The sequence below is a fragment of the Anser cygnoides genome, chromosome 1 (genome assembly GCF_040182565.1).
Source record: "Anser cygnoides isolate HZ-2024a breed goose chromosome 1, Taihu_goose_T2T_genome, whole genome shotgun sequence".
Lineage (NCBI taxonomy): Eukaryota > Metazoa > Chordata > Aves > Anseriformes > Anatidae > Anser > Anser cygnoides.
Window position 1 is genome coordinate 104,706,671 of NC_089873.1, and position 26,475 is coordinate 104,733,145.

General features: G+C 46.6%; 1 protein-coding gene across 1 annotated transcript; it reads right to left on the reverse strand.

Moving 5' to 3' along the window:
• Positions 1 to 4: 4 nt before the first annotated feature.
• On the reverse strand, positions 5 to 26,475 carry LOC106048075 (alpha-2-macroglobulin-like protein 1). The gene is made up of 36 exons (XM_013199859.3): positions 26,262 to 26,475; positions 24,298 to 24,484; positions 23,806 to 23,968; positions 22,969 to 23,021; positions 22,646 to 22,666; positions 21,354 to 21,507; positions 20,814 to 20,898; positions 20,146 to 20,266; positions 19,183 to 19,300; positions 18,003 to 18,112; positions 17,498 to 17,665; positions 15,974 to 16,198; positions 15,779 to 15,842; positions 15,114 to 15,259; positions 14,821 to 14,970; positions 13,805 to 13,999; positions 13,250 to 13,334; positions 12,478 to 12,631; positions 11,197 to 11,425; positions 10,773 to 10,896; positions 10,488 to 10,609; positions 10,027 to 10,078; positions 9,551 to 9,634; positions 8,939 to 9,115; positions 8,530 to 8,611; positions 7,725 to 7,881; positions 6,774 to 6,848; positions 6,396 to 6,567; positions 5,755 to 5,969; positions 5,275 to 5,490; positions 4,441 to 4,556; positions 3,670 to 3,760; positions 3,299 to 3,367; positions 1,995 to 2,097; positions 1,312 to 1,353; positions 5 to 450 (listed from the first exon to the last, which is right to left on the reverse strand). Exons 1-35 carry the CDS (start codon positions 26,330 to 26,332, stop codon positions 1,313 to 1,315), a joined length of 4,395 nt encoding a protein of 1,464 aa, XP_013055313.3. The 5' UTR covers positions 26,333 to 26,475; the 3' UTR covers positions 5 to 450; position 1,312.

The window sequence follows — 26,475 nt, forward strand, 5'->3', positions numbered from 1 at the left end:
AAGTGCAGCTGTTGGCCGGAGAAGTGTTGAACATATCCCAGTTCTCCCTTGCCTTTGACTAAAGCTTATCTGTTGGTCACAGCCACCAAGTACAAACTCTGCCTTGGCGTGTGCTCTACCTTCTCCTGAGCAAGTCTGCTACTGGCAGGGCAGAGTTTAGAACTTGTATATGCAAACACAGAACAGAGTTGTTTTGCCCAGGTTCTCCTAAACATGATTTTCTCCTAATTTGGAAGAAAAACAGTAAACCTGAATGATCACTCAACCAGACACTTCTAGTCTACTGACGTTTAATAAGACAGCTGGCATAGTCCTAGCCTTTAGGAAACTAACTGCTCAGAAGGTGATTTCAAGCATTTTCTCTTTGCTTCTTATCTCCTTGTGGTGGCTGTTAGCAGGGATGACAAAGAACTGATGGACAGAGACTGCAGAGAATGTCTGTCCCTGTTCCTGTGGAGACAAAAAAAAAAGGACAAAAAAGTCTGTGTTCCTGAAGTATTAAAACTAAACATTGGGAACTCAAGGGTGGTTTTTTGTGCCTCGTGACCAAACAAGACTGCCAAGCTGTCAAGGACAGAGCTCTCTCTGGCTGTCCTACAAGTACATCTCAGCTGCCTGCACAAAGCCTGCAGCAGCATCTTCACCAAGAATGTGGGGCTTGTGGCAGGCATCCCAGGGCAGGGCTGTATGTCTCCCACAGGTGACCCATGAAGCAGGTGTTTTTTTCCATGTTGTGGACTGAAGACAAGGAAGCACGGGGATGCAGCAAAGTTTAGAACATGACCAGACACTCAGAGTTCAAGCATTGCCTTTGCCCAGCCTGGAAGCAGGGTGGGACAGGTATCCGTTCCCTGGCGCAGCTCAGAAGCCAGTCTGAGGCTGCAGAAGGCTTGGCATTGAAAAGAAGTCAGGTCTTGCAGTAAAGCTGACACAGCATGTTGCATGGACAGGGCTGGAGGGTTGCAGAATTGCAGGACAAATAACACAAATAGGAACTGTGTTAAGTATACTCAATACAAAATGCCAGGACTGGTGGTAAGACTCAGGACAGTCAGCCCTTGTTTTATGAAACATGCCTTCAACTCTATTAAGAGCTGGCCACCTCAAACTTTCCACTTCAAATTCAATTCTCTCTTTCCTCAGTTTAATCACTGGGATACAGGAATTCACCCTTAACCTTGCTAATTGTTCCCTACCCTCAGTGTGTAGTGTCAAAAGTTTCTTGATGAAGAGCCCTTGCCTGCATCCCCCTCCCTCTCCAAACTCTTCAGGACCATGCCTGTGATGGCAAAACAGGTGTCCAGCCCTCACCTCATGTGCAGGGAGCATTGTAGCTGATCACCGTTGTTTCTTCTGAAAGAGGAGAGGAAAACGTGCCAGTGAGATACACTTTCCAAAAACTCCCTAAAGCAACCCAGCATTATGTCTCTGTTTCTAGAAGAGGTGTTCCCTTAGCTTACAGCCCACATCTCCCTTCTGCCATGACACATGAAACCACTTGCACGTAGCAAAGTTCAGTTATAGTTATGGACTCCCCACTTTCTCAAGTTAATAACAATCCTAGACACATTTCCAGCTTTTCCTCCTGCTAAAGAACTCAGGGAATGGGGAACAAATTATTACTGTCATTCTTCCAAGCCATCCCCTCACCATAGTGACTACAGTCCCTTTCCTTTGTTGCCTCCCACAAAATGAGTGTACAAAAGCATGGCTCTGAGCTTCTTGCTTGTCTCTTGTTGGAAGAGTTAGACTTTAAGTGGAGCCATGTGCCAACTTCAAGCTTGCGAGTTCTGAGTCCAGAAAAAGAAAAATCCACCATTTTGAAGCCCTAGAGGGTAAGTCCATCACTAGAGAGTTTCTAAGGGACAGTTAAATAAACATGCTAGGGATAGTATTGTCTTAGACCAGAAAGTCTAATTTCAGAAAGACAACTTCAGAAAGTTCCTCCCAGTGGGACATTTCTGTGATTTCTGCAGTACAGCATCCGAGCTCACCTGGCATGTAGTAATCATAAACCTTGATATTAGCCGGCTTATGATCTTTCACTTGCATGTCCTGCTGCATCAGCAAAGTGTAGGCCTGAGGCTGTCGAGTCAGCTAAGACCAAGAGATGCAAAGATTACAGCCAGAACCAGTCATGTAAGACAATCCCTTCCACCTGCTCTCACACAGGCTCCTACGGAGACATCACCACTGTAGCAGATCCTTCTAGTCCAACTCAAAAATACCTTTTACTTGACATTCTGTGGCCGTCTCCCATTTTGTGTCTCCAAAATTAACTCAAGTCATGAGAGACATCAAGTCCACAGAGTCAATGTGCATTAGGTACAGTGTTAGTGTTCCCAACCAATCCCACATTCTCATCCTTTGCTCTTCTCCTTCATGTATTTTGCCTCAGTGGCTACTTGCTTATATGTAGTCCTATTGCATCAGCTCTTTCTCTGTAGTCTCACACGGCTCTCACTATGAAGCAGCCACATCCAAGCTGTGGATTAACATTTGTTGGATGATGGTAGTTACATAAAATGCTGTTTGGTCGGTTCCATCTTGTGCTACCAGGCAGCCTGAGCTGAAATCTTTCCCTGTGCTTTCTGCTCTGTGCGGTAGATGTAACAAAAGCAGTCCCCCTGCAAGTCTAATGCATTACAATAACCAGCTTTCTATGAGGATAACTTGGTTCAGCTGAATGTCAGCTGGAGATAAAGAATCACAGAACAGTAGAAGTGCTCCTTGGAAATTCAGAATTTTAAATTCATGCCAGCTCTTGTTTCTGTTGCTGTTTATGTATACACAGAGCTGGAGAAAACCTGGAGTGGTTGTTAATCTGTTGACTAACGAGGCTGTGGAGAGAGCACTGCAGCTCACACAACCACCTGGTTTAATTTTGGGTGATCTTGGCAAACTCCATGTGCAATCCAGGATGTGGCCTACTAAATTCAAGCCACTTAAGGGCTTTCTAAGAATTCAGACTGGCTTGAATTTACTGGATGGATCCTCCTATCTCTCCAGTCCTGATCAGACCCTGTATATGGACTTTCAACAGTCTCTGAACAGTGCCAGCAGATGTAGTCTTATCATCAGTTAGCTGCATTTCACTTAAGTGGTCCTGTATACAGTCTCTAAAGCTGAAATACTGCAAGCTGACACACATACTTCTCCAGGTCAGCAAATGTGGCTGGTATGCAGAACAGCAGTTCTCAATACTTAAAATACTACTAGAAGCAAAATGCATGAGTAAGCTAAAAGCTATCTGCCAGCCCACAGTCCTCCTAATGATGACAATCTAAATTCCACTCACTTCCTCCAGATAAAGAACGACTCGGTCAGCTTCACTTTCAACTTTCTTCACTAAGGGCATTTTCTTTAGCTGAAAAAAGAAACGTCAGAAAAACAGAAAGGCAGAAAGCATAAATATTCAGGGATATTTGACCTTTGCATGGGTAAAATGTTCATATGGCCAAGAAAGTGCTTGGGGTGGGAAAAGGCAGTAGGAAGAACAGGTGAAGATCTCTGTGTGGCCTGGAAGAGACTCTGGGTGTAAAGATTTACTAGAAGGAAAAGAACAATGTTTCTCTGCCCACAGAAATGATGATGGTTCTGCATAGAAACCTGCACAACGGACATCTGTCACCATTCCCATCCCAGCTGGACACAAACTTGTGGTCTCACCTCATCCAGTGAATCTGCCACGGGGCTGTATCCAGACAGCAGCTCCACTTGGATCAGGACCATGTTGGTGGACACACGGTTCCCTGTGTAGCTGCAGCAGGAACCCAGGGGACAGCACTAATGTTACTTTCTGAGCCATGATCTCCACAGATACTCCAGCCCAGCTTTGGGACTCAGGTGGAGGAATCTGCCTTTCCTTCCAGCGTTCCTCCTGTAAGCATACCTGCTTCTGCACTATGATAAATTTTTGTACTTCCCCTGATTTATCTTTTAATTATGCTCAGCCTAGGAGAATTTTATTCCTTTGGATGCTTCTGGAGTTTCCTTCTCTACTCAGGGCAGGGAATATCACATCCTCCTCTTGTTCTGTTGGTAGTTTCTGTCCCATATCAGGCAAGGGTAAAGCAGAGGAGAGTGACGTGACAGCTAACCAGGAGGGAGGGAGACTTAGGAATAACTGTCAGCAGTCAGTCCCACAGACCCTTCACAACACTAGTGTTTTGGGACTAGTGTTTTGGGAAGGGGGTGAGACCCACAGAGCTTGGGAGAATTTGTGATGACTGGCATGATGATAGACAGGACTACAGCCCAACTCATCCCTCCATGGCCTTGTACCTTCCACCCAGCTGAGGAGTGGCATAGTTAAAAGAACAGGGACATCTTAGCGCTTGGACCTCATGAATAAAGGAGAATCCTGGCTATCAAGAGACTGGTGTAGTGCCAGGAGCCTCTTAGCACAGGGGAGGAGAGGGGCAACTGAGTGTCTCCTACCGAGTGTGAACGGTGACAGGAAACTGGGTGGCGTCGGGTGCTGTGCACTCTGTCTGCACAGACACAGCAAAGGTGAGGTCCTTCCTCGGCGGAGGGATGTGGTACCGCAGAATTGCCTGTCAGGACAGAAAGAAGCTAGTTGGCAGAAACAGCAATTTTTTGATGGTGAGTATCCTCATCTAGTGTTTTGTTGCTGTCTTGCACTGGTGTAAGAGAAAACAATATGGCAAAAGCAGAGGTGATGCTACTGTGCTGCTCCTGGTGGTGGTCACTGCACTCCTTCGAGAACAAATACAGCTCTGACTGGGTGGTGATGATCTTGACTTCATTTTGGGAACTTCTTGGTTTTCCTTGGCTTTCCTCCCTGTTGGATCCCAGGATCCTACCAGCCCTGAATCATAGAATCATCACAGGATCATTGAATGACTCGGGTGGGAAGGGACCTCAAAGTTCCACCCACCCACTGTAGGCAAGGATGCCACCCACTAGATCAGGTTGCTCAGGGCCCCATCTAACCTGGTCTTGAACACATCCAGGGATGGGGCATCCACAACCTCTCTGGGCAACCTGTTCCAGTGCCTCACCACCCTCTGCGTGAAGAATTTCCTCTTAACCTCTAATCTAAATCTCCCCTCTTTTAGCTCAAAACCATTTCCCCTTGTCCTGTCATTATCTGACTGAGCAAAGAGTCACTCTCCATCTTTTTCTGAAGCCCCACACTGTTGCAAATCACTGCAGCAGTCTGTTTTCAGTCTTCACTTAACAGCAAGGTAGAGGTCCCCAGCTTCCATGTTTTTTCCCCAGACAGACCTTTTGTCCCTGGACTGGTATTACCTGCAGGAAAAGGCACCCATGGCCCTGTACATGCACAGTATAATCTCTGGGAATGGCAGGCAGCTCCACTGTCTGCAGCAGGAGGCGATTGGTATTGTCTACTCGGACGTTTTTACGGAAGTCCTCAGAGGAGAGAGAAACCTGAAGATCAGGGCCATCCTTGCTGAAGGTCTTGGTTGCATACAAGGCTAGGGCTTCCAAGGCAACCACTGTGTCCTGATGGAAAAGACACATAGATGGCAAAACAGAACCCTTGTTTCCTGTGCATCCCAGTCTTTAGCTTTTCCCTCCCTGGTTGAGATTTCCCCTTGGACTTTTAGAACAGGATTAACTCAGAGGAATACAAATATTCACTCCTCACCAACACCCAGCAGCTTGTAAATCCATACTTTTTTTTTTAAACTATTTTTTTACATTTTTTTTCTTTACAAACCACAGCTGACAGCAGGTTCTCTACTGCCAATGGCCCCAGGGGATTACCTGGGTTGAAGCAAAGCCTCCATAAGGGTTTTGCTGCTTGATGAGCCATGACACAATCTGGGATGCCTTTCTGATTTCATCTGAAGACAAGCTTGACTTTGAAATGTGAGCCATGAGGATACTAGATGTCAATTCCACATCAACAGATGGAGCCCGATACCAATGTAGGGAATCTTCTTCCTGTTTGGACTGTTGACTCCAGAATATTTGAGCATCTAGAGGTGGAGTGTGGGAAGACTTATGGAGTGTGGAGCTGTATCTAATGACCTTGAAGTTCCTAGGCACTGAGTAAAGACGTGCGCTGGGACAAGATGTGGGTACATATTTTCCTATTTGTCCCCCACATCCTGCTTTTGCCAATAAAGACAGTCCTGCAGGCTGGGGAGGAGCTCTACAATATCCATGACACCCCCCTTGTTCGGATGACTGGAAGATCAGGACTGTGATATCATCCACAGAGCAGGTGTGTCTCACAGTATGGGTATAGCCTGTGGCAAACAGAGGCTATCCAAGCCTTGGGCTCTCCCCAGAGCTCTGCCAGTGTTCCCCACTCCTGACCCACATTCTCTTGGTGATTCAGCCCTGGGTTCTCTACACAATCCTGCCAACACCCCTCTCTCCTGTCCTGCAGTCTCTGGTACCTGATCTTATGGCTGCCTTATCCAGTCTTTTGAGGATTTTCTGCTTCAGTGCCTTATCACCTGCTACTGCAAAGGCATTTGCAGCTAGTGCCAGGCTGTAGAGGCTGGAACTGCCACTGTCAGCATTGACCAGGTCCGTTATGCATTTCAGAGCTTTCTGCACAGCTGGGTCCTAGGATGCAAATGAAAGCACACCAGTTGATAGCAGGGTGTAGGGGAGGGAATGCAGCCTTGATGTGTGCAGGGGAGGGTGGAAACAGGGACAGGTCACACAGGGAGAAAACGCATCATGCACTCCTGTGTGAACAAAAGCAGGGTGCCATTGTACTGTCTGCAGCGCGGCTGCACATACAGCGTGTCCCTTCTGCTGTTACTCACAGAGCGTGGCGTCCCAGAGTGAATGAGAGCTGTGATGATGGCAGAGCTCAGCCCCAGTCCTTCCTCCACTGCACCCTGCAGCCACCACAAAACAGAAGAGGAGAGCTGCCATGAGAAGAGAGCAGGAGAAGTTTTCCACTGCATTCTGCCCCCTGAGTGAACTCCAAGCCAGCAGAGACAACAGTGCTGGTCCCATTCCTCTGCTAAAGAAGTGCCAGGGCTGATGTCTGTTCTTGCAGGTCCCATTTCTCAACAACAGCACCTCAAGCTCCTCTGTGTAGCTTATTACCCTCTGCTGAACACAGAACGCATTCCCCTTTCCCTTTCCCCTTCCCTGCAAAGGATTTCCAGCAGCAGATTTCAGCACCAGGGGAAAGTGATATTCCCACAACCCAGCTGCACAATGGCACCTCAGCTCAGGGCCTGGACGAGCGGCAAGAGTGTGGAGAACCAAAATAAAACATAGCTTTTGCAAGGGGAAATGAAAGGTACCATTCTCTTCACTTGGAGTAGTTATTATCTGAGGTCTGGTGCATTGAAGTGCTGCAGGCTCTGCTTTGATGGTGCTGTGTGTGTGTGTGTCTGTGCATGTACAAGTGTGGTGTTTCTGACTGAATAAGGCACATCCCTGGTATGGTGAGTCTCACATGAGTGGCTGCGATTAATCGCCATTCACTCCATTTCTGACTCTCTCTGTACAGGGAGAAACTCAGACTGAAGGATGAAATAGCAGTTCAGCAATGGGAAAGGAAGCTGTTTACCAAGGGAATAACAAAAAGTACAATCGTGACTAAGCACAACCCTGGCTGTCACTCAAGGGTGACCTGAGCACACCAGAGCCTCCCTCCTGCAGTAGTACTGCAGTAGTCCTCGTTTGTTTTTGGCACCCAAATTAGGCAAGAAAGTGAAGCAGCCCTGAGGTACCCAATGAACAGCCAGAGTATGTCATACCATCAGGCCATTGTTGAAGAGTTTCCCCACACTCTTGAAGCAGCCAGATGGAGTCTGACTTTTAATCAGGGCACTGGCAGCATCCTTAATGTTCTGCTCATCTATATGGATGAAGTCCTGGGCTTGGCTGAATGTCTTGAGGACAAGGGCAGTCAACCTAGAACCAAGGAAGGGTGAAGAAAATCAGACTGAGTTAGTTACTGACATCCATCTCCAGAAGGAGACAAAAGTCTCTGTGTCTTCTGTTATCTCATCCCTGGAGAAATGCCAGCACATCAGAGCCTCTGAGCAGACTGAGAACTGGAAGCAATGCACATGAGATAGATGCTATTGAAACTCAAGCTCAGATTCACCCATTTGCAGAAAGAGGATGCCTGAGATAGAAAATTCACTGACAGTTCAGTGCTCCCCTGGACCTCTGCCAATTCCAACACAGTCCACATCTGTGATTTAAACACATGAGGGCTGATTTTTGGTAAGTATAAAGACTGCTCACTCAGCCCCTTTCCCAAATCCCCTCTGGGAACAAAGCACATTGGAAAAGCTGGGAAGAAGAAGTCTTTGCAGCCAAGTTTTCAAAAGCAGGCTTGGTTGGGGTGTCCAAACACAAACAGTCAAACAGCAGTACCTCAGGTCAGTTCACTGTCTCGTGGTGCTCTTCCAAAAAGTCTCAGAAGTGGTGTCCATATGAAATACCTGCACATCTCCAGACACCCTTATGTTCCCCAGGCCCAAATCCAGGACAGCGTGAGCCTGACCAGGTCAGGCTGTTGTTCCTCAACTGTGTCTGCACATCTCTGCTTACCATGTGTTCCCTGGCTCGCTTCCTTCCCCAAAGGCACTATATGAGCCATCTGCGTGTTTATATAGAAGCTGCCGTTGGTATCCTGCAGGAAGAGAACGGAGGTAGTGAAAATTTTCTGTGTCTGGCATGTTCTCAAGGTGACAACCTGCCCTGACAATAAGTCTGCAGATCACTATAGGAAGCATTGTCTCCAGGGAACTCAGCAAAGAGCTTTTAAAGGTGTCTTGAACCCTTTGTTTAGCTGAGACACAGCAGCCTGATTCACAACACTGTAATTCCCATGGCATCACACAAATGACACTGTACAAATCCCGTTCAGCATCACCTGTCTCCTGAGATCCCCACTGTACAACCTAGCGTAGTGAACATCACCAGCTTAATAACTCAGCATGAGCAGAAATCCACTCACCACTTTCCAGATAGCCAATTGCCTTCTGTTTGATTTCTGGAGTCAGTTGTCCTGTCTCTTGGAGGTATCGTGTGATAAAGACATTGGGGGCAAAATGAACCATGTTCTGCTCACCACAACCACTGGACATCTGGAGGAGCTCATCTATGTTGTCCAGTGCTGTCCCCAAAATGTCACCTGTACAATAGAACCACAGTTTTGGCAGCTTTACATATTCTTGCATATAAAAAAAAAATCTATGCTCACTGATTCTCCAGATAACCTGCTAAGAGTGGGCTCAGTTCACCCCTGTTCACACTAGGGTGACTTTAATGTCTACAGGGCTCTGGCCATGCAGAGCTATATGGTCAAAGGTGCAGCCCTATAATAATAGTGATATGGTACTCAACTATGTCTCTTGGCTTGGTGGAATTACAAGCCCATCTAGCCCAGTGTCACTTGTATAAGAGAGACCAGGACTGGATGAATCTCTGGAAGAATGGGGACCCAGTATTACACCTCACTGTACACATTTCCTCTTGTTACTCTGCTACAGAAGTTACAGAAGCGGCACTAGAAGAAAAGAATCCTGCAGGGAAAAATCTTACTTTCTACGATCCCCCTAGATCTCACCTAAGAAAGAGATGTGGGCTCTCTCTGTCCCAAGGACCATGTTCTCTGGCAAAGTGAAAGTGATTGTCTCCGAAGCTGAAGTTCCTGCAAACGGCAAAAGCATCAGCATAGCAACATGCAGATAGCAGAGCCACAGGCATCCCCAGGAGATGGCGTAAAAAAGGCTGGAATCACCTCATCTGTACTGAAGTAAGCATTGAAAACAGAGGGTGACACAAAGATTAGGCCATCCACTGATGTGTGACCGTGATGTAGTTAGGCTTTGTGCTGCCAAGAGCTTGTGCTACTGAGTAGAGCTGAACAGCTTTGCCTCTCCGTAAAAGTTCCAAAATCCCTGACTCGCCCCTCTCCATGCCCCTCTAGACACTCCTGGATTTGTTCACAGACCACCCTGCTTCTCTTTGGTCTCTGTGGTTCACACACACATACTGCCCCAATTCTAAGCTAGTCCCTATCTGTCTAGTATCTACACATACCTTTAGGGCACAGGAGCGAGGTGTGGGTCTTTTCCTCCAGCAGCCCCTCTGCCTGGTGGGGAAAAGGCTAGTCAGTGCAGAAGAGGGAGCAATAATCTGAGATATTAGCTGCACAGCACCCCACCTTCCTGCAAGACTTCCATCCTCATGGGCTTTGCAAAGGGATATGCATGCTGCTGATGAAGTTTTGCTGGGAAGCAGGTTTCTTAGCTGCTGCATGGCCTCTGACTACATTGCCTTGCTAGCAATCAGTTCTGACATCTCTGTCCTACCAAGCATATCCAGACTGGTGGTATTCAGCTCTCATCCCTACACAACCTATCTTTAGAACCTCTCCTTGACTAGCCTCATTGAGAAATGCGCCAACAGACAAGTGGGATTTCCCTTCCTAGACCCACCCCACCAGGCTGTATTGAGTCTGACCCAGTTCTGATCCCACCAGGAACCTGAAGCACACTGACCTTCACCAGCAGGTGCTTAACCACTGTGTCCTTCCCTCCAGATTCTGGCACAACAGCTATACTCTCAGTGCAAACATCTTTCTGATCAATCACCTCTGCAGTGACGGTGAAATTCACCTTCCCTAGAGAACAAAAGTTTAAGATGCCAGGTGGCACATCAGTGCCTACATTTCAGTTTGTTCAGCCTAAGGCCGCTCATTTATGGTTCCCATAACAGGTCACTCTCCCTTCCAGACCAGTTCCATTCCTGCTTGAGACCCTGCCCCTCCCTTATCTTCCTCTTACCTAGCTTAGTAGCTTTCACATCCCAGAAAAATGTCTTCGCTGAATCGGGACACAGACAAACGGTGAACCTGACATTTGCATGCACAAATTCAAAATCACTGGAGTTCATTAGGCTAAGCTGGAGCTAGAGGTGAAACGAAAGGGAATTCAGGTTACAGAGCTGCTATTTTCAGCTCCTTGATCCAAATGTCAGTTAGACACAGGGTGAGTTTGATAATGGCCCTGTTGCAATACCTGTGGGCAACCAACAGCCCATGGACATCACAACACTACAGTGTTGAGATTATGGGGAAGGATAACCTGGACAGAGATGGAGGTGTGTGGAGATTTCCGAAGAGATGATCTCTGAAGAGGGCCTCAGTCAGTAAAGTACGGTTACCATACATTCCCTTGCCCAGCACCAATCCTGGAGGGAGCCACTCACCACCATGCACTGCTTCAGGTAATTGAAAACTTTGACAGTCAGGGGAAATGACTCTCCCCGGAAGACGGAGTAGGGCAAGACGGGTTCCACAAAGAAGGGCTTGAAGCTCCGCAGGCTGGCGGTCTCTGAGATTCCCAACCCATGGGTCTCTGATGTGCAGAAAGTCATGGCACTCCAGTCTGTGATACTATCAGGTACTGTGACAGATAACTCAGCAGACCCTGAATCACTGAGGAGAAAACAGAGCAGAAGAGTTAATCCCTCTCCCTGTGGCTCATAAGCTGGGCGGAAAACTCACTTGACCATCGCGGTCAAAGAATGGTGAACAGTGACACAAAATTCAACTGGTGACTGCTTGCCTGTGGCATCCCTCAAGGATTTATACTGGGACCAACACTGCTTAATGGCTTTGTTAATGATCTGGATAATAGGATAGAGGACATCCTCAGCTGGGCATCCTGGTGCATGAAAAATTGAGCGTGAGTCATCTCATTTGCCCTTACAGAAATGAAGGTCATCTACCTCTGGACTATATTAAGAAGACTGCAGTTACTGGGCTGAGGGGAAGTTATTTTTGCCCTATATTTCTCACTTGTGGGGCCACATCTGGAATACTGTGTCCCGTTTTTGTCCTATGGTATAATAAAGACTGATATACTTGCATGAGTACAGTGGAGGGCTATCAAGATGATCAGGGAGCTGGGACATTTGATGTACAATAGGAGGTTGAAAGGACCAGGGGGTTTCAGTATTTAAAGGGAAAGGCTATGGTAAAATCACACTGCTTTCTACAGCTACCTAATGCAAAGGTGTAGAGACAATGGAGCCAAGCTCTTCTGAGGTGTATATTGATACAATGAGAGGTAACAAACACAAACTGGAACATGGAAAATTCTGACTTGAGACAAGAAAAAAAATGCCTTGAGAATAGTCAAACACCAGAACAGATGCCCAAGGAATTTGTGTCTCCATCCCTGGAGACATTCAGAACTTGACTACAGCAACCCGATCTAAAACCTCATCTGCCTTGCACAGGATGATGAGCTCCAGACCTCAGGAGGCCCCTTCCATCCTACAGGAGTCTGTGATTTTAAGTTCCCCAGGGTCATTTGTAAAATCTCAAGATCCAGGAACCGTGCTGAACTCCTTATCCAGTTCTTCACGCTCCCCTTTTCTTTATGGGCACAGAAAGTGGTAATGCCTTGGCTCTGCTCCTGCCTATTCTCTGTCTGCTGTGGCTGACAGGAAGTCCGTGTGGGGCCACAGCCCATAATTACTCACTTGATGGGGACCAGACTCCAGATGAACGTCTCAGGAAACCAGGTACGTACTGGCCCTGCCTTGCTGCCCAGCTCAATGTGCTCTGACTCAGTATGTTCAACAGCAGCATCTAGTTCTGGATCCAAGTCTTCCAAGTCTTCCAGATGATCATAAGCTATTGGGAATACAAGCATTCATACAAAGACAGTACTTTGCTGAGATCAGGATACAGTTCAGCTGGGAAAAACCCAGTTCTCCATCCCTCCCACTCCCATTCTGATCCCCCTTGTCCTCTCCAAGATGCCCTTGACCTACTTCACTACTTTCTTCCAGTGGACTACTCAGCATGTGGATTCCAGCATATGCATGGTCCCCCTTGAAGAACTCCGCCTGGTCACACTTCTGATCTCTCAGCCTCTGCTGAAAGACTTAGATACTATACTGCCCAGAGCCAATCTTGGCTCATTATCTGGTTTACAGTGAGACCTTTATTAGTCTTACAAACATATCTTTCTTCCTGGGAGAGTTATCTTTTCCCCTGTGGCCATATTATCCTCCTGTCTGCCTGAAGCTTCCAGGTGGGCTCTTCCAATGCAGTCAACCCTCTGCCACTCCAGTGCACTAGACACATCAGGACCCTTCCCTTCTTCCTGTGGTTCTCATCTCATGTGCAACATCCCCCTCATCTCTGGAAGCCATTCCCAGTTCCTCAACACACTGCACGTTTATCTGCCCTTGTGCAACCTGTATGTTACCCGTGATTTCCAAAGAAGCACGATAAATTAAAATGTACACATGTAGTCGTAGAAAGTGGTCTGGGTGCGGCACTCGATTGGAGACTTGATTTTAAGGCTGGTTAAAAATGTTAGACCTGAATTCTGGGGGAAAGAAGGGGAAGAAAAGAAGGCAGATTTCAGTGGAGGGAGTGGTATGTCTGGGGTTTGTCTCTGCCCCCACCTCCCAACATATCAACCACCCCATGTTGTTACACCTCTGACTGACTTGAAAATTTAAACAGAGAGAATGTGGAGCCACCCTGTTCACAAAGCCCAGGTCCAACCTCCTATTTCCTCTGACTCTTCCCTTTCCTTCCAACCACTACAAAGTCTGAGGGCCTAGAGTCTTGGATAAGTGGGGAGCTGGCTTCTAGGGATGTGCCTGATCAATAGGAATTTATAAAGCTTGGAGCATGGGATGTCAGAAATCTCTTACTTCAAAAGCTTGGCAAATTCAGAATGTGAAGTTGCTGTGTTTACAGGAAGAACAATCCGTGAAGCTGCTCTGTGCTGACCCGGGATACAAAAGGGCACAGTTCTGGTATTTCAGGGTTTATGGAAATTAAATTTACCCTCAGAAGTCCATAGACATCTGGCTGGGACACTGCATAAGAATAGCTGTTGTACATAAAGGGTGGTGTAGTTGTTGGTGGAAGCGTGGTCTGAGAACTGATGGTTCCTGAACTCTTGTGGACAGTACAGTAGTCACTGTAAGAGTCTGTGAGGATACTGGGGTGCTCTTGAGGATAACTGAACATATTGTACACCTGCAGACAGAGAATGAAAACAGTACAGGTTAGTTTGAGAGGTAGGCAAGATTCTCTGTGATGGAGGCAGAGCTTGGATCCTGCCTGCCGCAAAAATCCATCCCCAAAGGTTTTCTATCTTCATGGAAAGCTTCCACAAGTTTCAGATATGTAGAACAAACATTAACACAAACCCCTCTGGGGCACAGGTGCATAGCTGTGGCTCATAGTTTTCACCTGAGAGCTTAATGCTCCTTAAGGAGGCCAGTAAGAATCCTTAGAAGGCTTCTTTGACTGTGGGCACATCCTGGATTCGCCAAGACAGTGTCAAGATGCAGCTCAAGTGTCCTCAGACATAATGCATCCCAGGCCTAGGTGAGAAATGAGACCTTTCCACTGCCAAAGCACCACTTCCAGTCTAGTCTGTGCATGCAAGGACTGTCCAGTTTGTGTGAGTTGGAACAAAGCTATGGAGCCTATCATACACTGGGCATATCTTCTAATGTAACTCTTCTTTTGGAGCGCTGTCATGAGGTGGTTCAGGAGATGGAAGTCCCTAGACATCTGGTTGCCACTACTGCAAAGTACACTAAGTTTGGCAAGAATGTGTCATTAGTTTATACTTGGGCTTGTCAGTAGGTTATTCTATTAGATCCATCCACAGAAACTGGTAATTTTGGCTGATGATTGATGTTTGTCTTCATTTTTTTTCTCATGAAGCCATGTCCTGTCCCCATTTAAATACCTGTTGATATATCCACTGTGCCTGATTACCCAGTGACTGTAATTAGATATTCAAAAGGCATCTCTCCAATAACAGCAGGGCTCAGCCTTAGACTCACATTAGCCCTGGATAGCTCAGCCTCTGGCCTTAGCAAAAGTACACTCTGGTCTACAGCACGGATGCTACATAGGGAGCGTGGTGCAGCCTGCAAATGGAGATGGACAGCTGATCCTGGAAGAGCCACCGTGTCTGAAAAGCCAAGCTTCACCTGAAATGGAAGATGAAAGACGGACAGAAGACATTGAAAGAGGAATCTGTGACTACTGGGTTCTGCTGGACATTTATTGACAGTTTTTAGCTAATTGGCTACCCTCCAGCCTATGACCCCCTTATGTTTTGGGTGTTACTTACATGGTTCCTGAAGCACTTGGAAACTTTCAGACTGAAGCTGTCAGCTGCCACTTGACCCTCAGGGAAGGCAGTGTAAACAAAGAGCATAGCCATGGGTGAAACGATGTCAATGGGAAGACTGATATTGAAAGTATCACTGTACTGACCTGAGGGAAGAAGGAGAAAGAGCAGTATAGGAAGAGGCAAGGAGGTCTGTCTGGAAGGATTACGGCAGCAAAATGGTCAACCTCTGCAATACTTCTGTACAGTTAACTTGGATAAAAAGCTATTCTGTCTTGCTTCTGGGGAGGCCACAGCTAGACCAGGCTGTAAGTTAGTGCGATTTTGTAGCACTGATCTTATATCATGAGGGATCTTGCAACACTGCATGCTTGCAAGAGAAATGACTTTCCACTGGAGTGTGGCAAACGGATTCTCTGAGTTTTCTCTTGGAGGCCTCTGATAATTCCTGCTTGGCAGCTAACTTCTGACAATTTCTTCATTTGATCAGGAAAAAAAAAAAAAAAGAAATTAGAAGGCAGAAGAGAGATAGCATATTCGCCATTCCACTTGAATTATTTTTGCCAGCTTTGTTGTTTCCTGTTGGTCTCAGATCTCTCTGTCCTTCCCCATGTAGGCTTTCCTGTTGGGTCCTTAATCTGTTCTTGGTATTTAGACACTCTTACCTAGTGGTGGATCAAGAAGTACTCTTGTTTTGCCATGATGCACAAGGGATCCTCTGGCCAAAACCTAAAAGGGAATGAACAGAGCAGTGGGCTGACAAGTGCCACTACTCTGTGTCTCTGGGCCAGCAAAGGGCCCTATGCCAACACAGACCCATTGCAAAGCTGACCTCGTTGCCTGTGCTGCCCTGCACTCACCAGGTGGTAGAACTCTGCTCTGGCAGCCCCGTCCCCCAGCTCAGTGGCCAGGAGATGATAATTCACGGTGACCTGCTGCACGTCCCCGCAGGGCAGCGCTGCCTGCACTGGTTGGATCCTCACAGAGCTACGGCTGGAGGAGTAGAAGGCCCTCAGTGTGAGGGATGCAGTACCATAAGACACCCTCATGTTCTGACTGCTGAATTCCTCTGGCTGGGTCTTTGCCTGTGGCATAGAAAAGGTGACTCAGTCTTCAAAGATTTCTTACCAACCTCCCCAGGCCAAAACCAAAACTGTGACTGATGGGACAGCAGCCTTTGAACCCTCCCACAGTAAGGTGTTGAAAGCACCACTATACTGACCTGAAAGAAGGAGAAATAAAAGTACAGATGGAGGCAAGGAGGAGGCTTCTGCTAACCCTAGAGCAGGCCAAATCATTCAGTTGTGCAGAGTGGCTTAATAGTCCCTGGATCAAACCACTGAACCCTTCACATTTGTATGGTACACTTGGGGAAAGTATCAACATGGATCTGCCCTGATAATGTATTTCACTGTTCAGTGTTATTCCACTCACACACCATATTTCTTTTAGCAATTTCCCTGATCCATTCAGTAGGGATGGCAGGGGACAACTGAAGATCAAGAGCCTTGCTCATCTCTAAACTATGATCTATCTGTACCGAGACTATGATGTTAACATCTTTCAGGCTTCCAGCCATGTCAAGATCCTTCATATAAGATACTACATAAAATATGGTGAAAATGAAAGATGTGCCTTGACCCTGGAAGTGTAGATATGGCAGGTATTAGAAACCTACCCCTAGAAGCAGACGAGCCTTCTTTGTTCATGGAAAAGCAGACGGAGAACTTTTCTCTGTCATTTCCCTATACCTGGCAGCCATCTTTAGCTCCCACTCTGCTCCGTCCATCCTGGTTACCTGTTTTGATCCAGACTGGCTTGCAGCAACTGGTTCCTTACTAGCTTTCCTTCTTTCCTAATTTTTCTTCCTCTTATATCCAAGGTTCTTACATCCAAGTTTATTATCTTCCTCTTATATCCAAGATTCTTATATCCTAGTTCTTATGCAATGAGGGTGATACACAGTGAATCGGTCACTCATTTTTTCTTCTCTACGTGTATTTTCAGATGCTTCTCTCCTGGTTCCTTTCCTAACTTCCCATCCCATGCCACGTGGGTGTCCTTCCTCTGTTTTCTGTCCCTGCCCAGTCTCACAGAGCCTCGTCCACCTCAACCAGAGGTGCTATGTGGATAGACCTCAGTCACAACATCACACAGCCTCTGTCCACAAACCTGTCTGTCATCATGCCTCCTGACTGCTCAGGGACTGCGTGTAGCATCTGAATGCTGGCTCTGCCAAGGAATATTTCTCTTGCCCTAGATCTGTCATTTCACTGCTCCGCACTTCCACCTCCCTGGCTATACAGAGACAATGACATCGACTATGGATCTGAGGGATGCATTGCTTAGTGCTAGCCAAATCCAGTGCGTTCATTGGCCTTAACCTGCAGTCGGACTTCACTGCTGTTCCATGCTGAAGTCTCTAAGATGAAAGAGGCCATCCCAGTGTCATCTGTGAAGTAGGTCTTGGTCTGCTTCCTGCTGCCATAGGACACTGTAAGAATCACCTTTTTGTTCTTCAGGTGGGTCCCATTGCCACTTTTGAGTTCCAGCTGCAACAATGCAGAAAACAGAAAATTGGAGGCCTTGGAACTGAAAATCTGCTTCACAGTAGAAGACTCAGTTCCCCTCTCTGCAAAGGGATTCTCAGTGTGGCCCCCTAACTCCTCCAGTGCCTCCCCATTTATGCAGAAGCCATCCCACCTGGCAAAGCTATGTACCTATTCTGTGGTCACACCTTTGGATTATCTCTTGGTGGAGACATCAAAGGAGAGACTGGGATAGAAGAGTTGTGGCAGCTTTGGACAGCTCAGAGCACGGGGACTAATTATTTCTGTGTCTGCCATCCCCTCAGGCTGAACATTCCACTTTTTTGCTCTGTTCGCTTACATTTCCATAGTAGGGAGCTCCTTGCTGATAGTAGTAGCTTGTCCCCCAGAACTGAAGAGTTGTGATACCAAAAGTGACCTTGCAGTTTTCAGTGGTGTTGAACTCCACTCCTAAGAAAGACAGGAGATGCACGCAAGTGAGTATCATGTGTCTGAGCAAAGGCAGAAGGATTGAATGGATGGAGGTAAACATTGGAGTATCACTCACAGGGAACTGTAGTTTCTCCATTTATCTTCAGGAGTCATTTAACACACATTATTTGTTAATAGTGTCTCCTACATTGTGAGCTGCTGGAAGGACAGAGGTCTACCACGGGGGTTCTGCCAGACCCAAATGCTCTTTCTGACTTTGTTTAAAATTGTTCCACTCCCAATTATCCACTTTCATTCTCCTTCCATTCTCACAGCAGAGTCGCTATAAGGCAGCATTTCCCCTTGACTACACAACTTATTTTACGGTCTGCTGTCTTGTCATGTGGTGCCCAACTGAAATCACTGTCATTGCTTGGTAAGTGAATATGTATTACTGCTTTCAGCAGGGGGCTGGGAAACATTTTCTTGTAAGGAATGGTTTGTAACATTTTGGAAGAGAGGACACCTTCCAGGATGGGCTATTCAGCTCTGGGCAAGTAGCTTCATATCCCTGCCTGGGATGTTGAGATAAATCTGGCAAGATGCCATTTATTAATGGTACACAGTCAGGGCTCACGTTATCACTGGTTGCTCTAAGCCCCTCCCCATTCCAAAGGACTTCCCTAAAATGTGGTTTAAAAAAAAAAAAGAATGTGGCCTGGTCCACATTTCTGCTGTAACCAGAAGAGGAGAAACAGCAGCTCTAGTCCATCTCTGATAAACCAAGGTGACTGTAAGAGCTGGAATGGCCAGACCAGCTTCTAGAGGAGCAAGTATACTGGTAAAGGCTATCTTGTAACTGGAAGAACTCACGTTGCCTGTCTGAGTTAGACCGCAGTGGTATGCCCCATGCTGCTGTAGTGCTTCCAGGAAAGACACAACCCTCTGAACACCTGCCCCCTGGAAGCCAGTGTAGAAACTTCCACATTTTCCCTGTGTGCAAGACACAGGGAGTCTTGCAGGTGAAAACCCAAACGAAAGCATATTGCAAGAGTGTAAATAAAAAGACCTTCCACAAAGTGTAGAATTGTGTTTTTTGTTTTTGCTACCTGTTCCACTTTCTTTCAAAGCAGCCACAGCTTCCAGGTTGAAATCGTAATTGTCAGTACGCTTCTGGTGGTAGGTCTTAACGTGCACCTCAGTGGTAAAACAGCCGTCCTCATTTGTCTGAGGGTGTGAAATTGAATCTATTAACTGATTATGAATGCACTAATCATTTCTGTTGTTCAGATTAAACCCAACGCCCAGAAGTCTAAATTACATGACTAAGACACTTGAGATAAAGGAGCACCGTCCATACTGGCATGAACCATCTTCTTTCTGGAGCACTGAGGAATAGGAGATCCTGGTTCACAAGCATGGGTGCGTGAAACATGCTTTACACTCTTTACACAGTCATTCACATGCCAGTAGGAAACATTAGTTGCCATTTCTCCTTGAAACATGATGTTTTCTGCTCTGGCAGGATTTATCTTTAATATGTATATGCTGGGTTATTTAAAAACATGTAAACAAATGTAGATACATTTATTCAACCCCAAAGATGAATGAGTAAAGCTTATGCTGAACTGCAATTGTTTGCTTAGACATAAGAGGTAATCTCTGTCTTCCCAAAACAGCTGTTTCTGGGAAACAGTATATACATCTTTCTTTACATCAGATGAAAATCTGTTGCTAAAAGGCATCCAGCAGAAGTCAACTGATGTGGACAGTATCTCTATTTTTATTGTCCTGTCACAATACCTGGCTTGTAGGTGAATCTGCAGCAGTTAGCTTGTCTACAAACGCTCCTTCCTTTGAGTGCATCAAAGTGCATTTAGAGAGATTACTGAGATGGGTTAAGATTATTTCACAGGGGAATTAAGAACATATTAGTCCATCATCCTTGACTGGACTGAAGAACATGCTGCTTCAACAGCTGATCCCCACCCCACATCTTACGTTAGCATTATTCCTTCTCTTTGCCCCTGTTCTTCTCTTTTTCAGGAGTAGTGGATGGCCCATGTGCTCACCTTGCCAGTGTACTCCTTACAAATACTACGCTTGGCTTTGGGAGACTTCCTTTTATACTGGATATGTTTACGGCACACCACAGCCTTCACACTACCTTGAACTGGTTTTCCATATGTGTACCTGGCAAAATAGCAGAGAGGGCTTACATACATGCACAGAAACACTGACTCAAGACAAATAATATCTGCTTTAGCCTGTGGTTTGCAGCCATACTGCCCAGCAGCTTGAAATATCTTCATGGATCATGAGCCAAGAATTTACAAAGACTTAATCAGATTAAGGCAGAAGGCAGTGGTGGGTGAATTCTCCTCTCTAAATTTACGTTAATTCCACTAGACAGTGCTAGCAAACATTGTGCTGGCCACAAGTCTGAGCCATTATTCCCTCCCCACTGGCACTAATCAATGCAGCAGAGGTACTGTACTGTATGGCACATGCCCCACTGAGGAGATCCACTGTCTTACTTTCAAACTCACAGATAAATAAGTAGGGAGAGAGAATACAGAGAAAGGTGAGAGTCCAGGAGAATTCCTTAGCAGAGGATGTCAGGGTACCAGACATCAGGGAGGGGGACAGTTGGCAGAGATCATTTTGCGCTTGGTTACTGATAGCTGCTCAGTTTGCAAAACAGTAAGAATGCAGCTTCTGCCAAGGTAAGTCAGCTCACATGCCACAGATATGGAGATGGAAGGTCTCCTCCAAGATGGTGACCACCTGAGGCATCTGGATGGAGACACTGAACTTGGGCAGAACTGTGAGAAAGCAAGAGAAATATAATGCAGTAAGGAGAGAGAGCTTGTTTGTCCCAGATGTCCAGAACCTCCCCAGATGGTTGTTCACAGAAAGACAGTCTCTCCTTTTGTTCCCTGTCCCTGACAGGACCGGCACAAGGCCTGGTAGGAATGCAACAGCAGCCTGGCTAAGAGAGTGTGGTGTGAGTAGACAGCTTTAGTCCACTTCACAGAGCACAGTTGCAGGACAGTGCCTCAGTCCCTCCTTAAGACATGTGGAAGGAGAAAGCCAGTGGGTCTGAGTGAAAGTCAGTGATCACACCTATTAGCACGTGGTGGGACATTTCAGGTGCTAGCACAAATAGCGCAACTAGCACAGCTGTTCACAGCTGCAAGGCCAATTCAGCCCTGTGAGAGGTTAGGAATCCAGAGGAAATGTGTTTTTCTCTGTTGATGTGAGCTCCCTAAACCCTTACCATACTCCTCTACCCTGAACGTATGTGTGCGGTCAGGCGTTTTGATGGTATACTCTCCAACTGGTGCTTCTGCAGCCAGAGGGAAGGACAGATCCACAATGCCTCCCACAGGGGTAACATTCAACCACTGTGCAATTCGGTTCCTTTTGGGGTCCTGTATAGGCAGTCATAGAGAAAGTTATTTCCAAGTGCAAAAAGAGACACTTCCAGGATACCTGTGCTACCACAGCATGGCTTGAGTGCACATAGTCATCCTGAGAGCCCAGACCTATGACACAGCTATGGTGCTCAGGTGAGTCCCAGCTTAAAGAATATAGGGCCTTTTTCCCTGTCTCACTGACAAAGTCATTCTATCGTGTTATTGCTCTCAACCGTCTCACCGACTGCTGCAAAACTGTGGTTTGCTGCCAGCCAGTCTCACTAAGAGATAGAGGTGGTTCCTCTCAAATGCCCCTGCAGTGATCTGAGCTGGCATATCCCCAAGGTCACTGTGAAAGTGGTCAATCCTGACAGCACGTGCTGCCTAAGGCATGATCTACTAGAGTGATCACTGGGGAGTGTGATAGCTTGAATCCCTGGGAAAGTCTGGGGAAATAAGTTCAGGACACCATGCAAGGCACCATGAGGTCCCTAACAGAAAGCAGGATTTAAAGACCTGTGATGCTGAGCAGAGGCTGTGGAGCTGTAAGGTCTTTTTGAGGCTTTATTGGTAGTCATAGTTGGCCCACAACTGTCTGTTGCTGTTTGGAACTGGGACCTCTCTGTATGGGTTATTACAAACACACTGCTTTTGGGCATCTTTCCTCAGCTCGGGTGATTGTAGTTCGTATTTTATCTTTCATATTAAGACTAGCAGATTGTAAGGTCAATATCCTGAGAGCTGCTTTAGGAAGCTTGGCTCTTTTAGGAAGCTGTGTAGCCACAACACTAACAGATCTAACTTCTATTTTCTGTACGTTAAATATAAAAATCTCCTGAAAAAGACGTTATATTTTCATAAACTTTCAATTCACAGGCTAGAGGGACTAAAAGTACTCTGACCACTCTAGAAAAGTTGGCTGGACAGCTAACTGATTCTCACTGGCACTGCAGGAACCCTTATGAGACTGGTATCATAACATTGCACTGCCACACTTGTGTGGACACTAAAGGAAGGGCAAGAATTCAAGTGCTGTTCTCATTCATTTTGAGGTATTTGGCTTTCTGCATCCGTACCCTCCCTCCAGTCATCTCCAAACCTTTGTCTTCCCCAAGGGGTGAAGAGATCGCCACTTTCAACAAGGTTTTTTTACCTTCAGTTCCACTAGGCGGTGCTGTGGGAAGGAAATAACAGTTAGTGGTAGGGCGCTTTCGGGAAAGCCGCCTCTCATGCCCTTCTCCCCTCCCCAGCATTTTTATCTCCCAATCATCCATGAGCCTTCCCTAAGCAACACCCCGGGATTGCCTGTGACCCAGCATCATGAGCAGTATCTGCATTGCCCAGTGCTGTTTGTAAGCACTAAAACCAAAACTGAGACTAGCAGTCCACCTAGCAGGGCCAAACACTGATCCAAAAAACACGGAGGCAACCCATAGCACTTTCAGACACACCAGGTTTTCTCTGCTCTTGACTTACTGTTTCATTGCTGGCAATGAAGTTCTGATCCAAGGTTACGATTCGCAACTTGACTACAGAGCAAAAGAAAAACAGGACTGGTGACGTTGGTGGTAGGGAGATGGTTGGACCAGATACCTTGAAGGTCTTTTCCAACCTTAATGATTCTATGATTCTAAATGAAAGTCTGTTAATAGGTATGGATGTGCCAATGTGCTTCACAGAAAGGGCAGAAGCTAGTGCCTAAGTTCAAAGACCTGCTCTGAGCTGGCAGCCTGCTAAAAAATAGAAAAAAAAAAAAGTGGTACGAGGGATAGTGTGGGGTTTCTGGGAAGGCTGATTGTGCTGGTGAGAAACAGCATTTTTTATGGACATTGGACCTACATTGAAGCCCTCAGTCTTGCCTGCCGTGAAGGTCAATGCCAGCAGCAGGTGGAGAGATAATGGGGAAAACAGCTTTGCACTGAGGTGATCTGAATTGTGTCAGTGTGGGGCCTGCAGCACCATGGTCCTCTTCTGAGGAAGTCTGTGAGGGAGAGAAGGCTTTAGGGCAGTCACAGACCACATCTGACTGGAGCAATTATGAATACAACACAGTGCCATGTGGGCCTTTTCTCATGCCTCTGCCAAAACACAGAAGCCCTGTTCACACTGGCACACTGTCCGAGTATGACTAGTAATGCTAAAAACATGCCATGCCGACACGTGGCAGAGGTATCCCCAAATCCCTCAAAGCAGGAACAGCCTCGAAGGGTGATGGAGGCGGTGCAGGCCCCACGCCAGGAACTGGAGGCTACCCTGTATTTGTGGCCTGAGGACTGCCTCTTCCTCTCACAACACAAGGCGTTATAACCATACCAATCTGACCGGGTTTGTACACAGGTTTGTCTGTCTGGATTAAAGTCTTCTTCTCTGCATGCTTGATTAGGACTTTCTGTTTCTTCTCAAACTCTGAATTGGCTCCCAAGACCTTGATCTCAACAAAAGCTACTTCCTCTGGCTGTCCAACAGGGGGAGGGACCTGCAGGCATAATTGTAAACATAACTGAAGCTGAATCTCATTCGTGGATCCCCAGTCTTCCGCAATAATGATTTTTATACTGATTTTTTATTGCTCCAGTTCTTCTTGCCCTGAAAGATATCACAGTACTTTTCAGAATGTTTTCTAGAAGAGTAAAATATGAGTGGGGCTCAACAGCAGGAAGAACCTGTATAGGCTGAAGGAGAAGATCCACAGCCTGATTAAGAGAGGACCATGGGATGACACAGTTAACTGTCTTTCCAGTCCAGCTAAAGCAGAATTCATGAAATAGCCACCCTGCTCACAATCCTTGAAAATATCCTCCTCACCTGGAAGTTTGTGCAATGGAAGAAGATGAGCTGAGAGATGGTCTGCGTGATCAGAGTCTTATTCCCAGCTTTGCTTTGCAACGATACTGTCACATGGATTGGGACTGCTTGCTTTCTGCTGAGCTGGAGGCACACTGTCTCTGAGAAGGGGTGGTAGAGCTGAGATGGTATTGCCACAGCATAATTTCTTTAAAAATAAAAAAATAAATAGATAAATAAATAACTCAGATGAAATTGATTTTCTGATGGGATGGGTTTTGACTGTGGGATTTGGGTACTTCTTAGTAAGACTTCTGGTTGCTTCATTCCACTGTCAAGATCCCGGTGGGACAAGATCACACTGTCCTCATCTATTGGTAATGTAGGCATTACCACCGAGGCTACAGTACATGCTGCATACACTTACAGAAAGAGACAGTCGCTGCTTCCAAAACCAATGCCATTTGTTGTATGAGACCCAGTGTACTGACCTCATGTCCCAGACACATCTCATAAACACATTTTCTTCAGCCCCTCACACACCCGCCCTCATTCTCATTCCAGATCTCACACATCTGTGGCTGCTATCATAGCTGTGCCCATGGGTAACACCAACAAGCTGACCATATTGTTTTATTTCACCTTAAATGGCACTGCAGCAGTTAGGACCAAAGAAACGCCAACATTCAAGGAGGTCTGAAAACTTACTACTGCTTACTGCCCCTAGACTGAGTTAGGTATCAGCACCTTTTGCAGCAACAGGAGTGCAAGGCCTTGAAAGATCAGACCAGCAGGGATATGGTGACGTTCACAGACGTGAACTGCTGGCAGTTCTCAGCTGGAGCTCATAACCATAGCAAGAGAGAGTCAAAGTCCTGTTGGCCAGGAGCCGTAAATGCTTTCACAATCAAGTGCTGTCAAGCTGCCTTGAGCAGCCTGTCTGCTGCTATTATTAGGGGAGATGATAACAGGTGCCAACATTTTGATTTTCCTTCTTAGGACGACTCATAGCACCTCCTGCCTGCCACTGTGCCAAAGGATGCGATGTGCACTAAAAGCTTACTTCTTGAACTTCCCAAACCTCATTTGCTCCTAATGGTCCCTCGGTGCACTCTCTACTCTAGAACATTTTCTCACACATCTCTGCTGATTCTTCCCATGTCCTTTCCTTCTGAGCTATAAAAGTACCACACAGCCTCTCTGAGGCTGTTTTTCCAGGATCCCTAGAGCCAGGCTAGATTACCTTCTGATGAAGCTACAAAAAATATTGACATACAGGTGTGACAGCAGCCTGCCTGCTGAAACCAGCAGTATTACCATCAAGGAAAGCTTCATGCTGAAGGCAGCAGTAGGAAACAAGCAGCAGTAAAGACGTATTTGATTGGAAGCTGTATCAGCCTATAGAGTATGTCCAAGGCTGTACTCCCACTAGAACGGGCTTTTAAAACTAAGCTTGTGCATTCCCACCACACGTGGCTTGAGAAAACTCAGCTAAGACCCAGTGACATATTTCATACTGTTACATCTACCGTAGGGAGCACACGGCCAGCTAAGGCAGAATCAACACACTGCTGTACAAAGATAATGCGTATTAGATACCTTGGACTCACATTTGCCCAGTTTGTAAAGGCACCCAGCTTTGTCTACTAAAGGTTTAAATGGCAACTTCTGACTCTGGGGAGAAAAGCAAAGCCCGGAACACAGTAGGACGCATGAGATGTTGGCAGGTCAGAATTAAACACATGCAGAAAGCTGTCAGGTTTGGTATGACCTGGGTCCTTGCAGAAATACCTGGTCTACACCATAGGCACCAGAGCGAGAGCCAAGTAGTAGGAGTAACGTGGTGGGGAGGGTGCATGAAGACCAGGTAAAACCTTGAGCGTATGAAAAATGAGAAACTCCTTCTGTCCTCTTTGGAAACACTGCCACCCCCCAAGAGCTCCCCCCAGACCAAGGCGCGTATGCGAAGCAGCTAAGGTTCTTACATCACTGCAGATGTTCCAACCGCGCTAGGCAGGAGAAGGATGCTGCCCCACAGGAGAGCGATGCTCCACATAGCTGAATGCAGGTTGAATCCCTCCACGGGAAGATGAGCCTCTCCTCTGCCCCGTTTTGCCCCTGTTTCTGCTGCTTTCTTTCTTCCCTCTGCCCCTCATCCAGAGATGAAGGACTATGCAGCTCTTGCTCTGACAGGGTGCC

Excerpts from the sequence above, each read along its gene's own strand:
- LOC106048075 (XM_013199859.3), bottom strand. The coding sequence starts at position 26,332 with ATGTGGAGCATCGCTCTCCTGTGGGGCAGCATCCTTCTCCTGCCTAGC. Across the intron at positions 24,485-26,261 it reads GTTGGAACATCTGCAGTGAT|AAATTATGCTGTGGCAATAC; the intron begins GTAAGAACCTTA and ends TTATTTTTAAAG. Across the intron at positions 18,113-19,182 it reads TTTGAAAGAAAGTGGAACAG|GAGTGGAGTTCAACACCACT; the intron begins GTAGCAAAAACA and ends TGTCTTTCTTAG.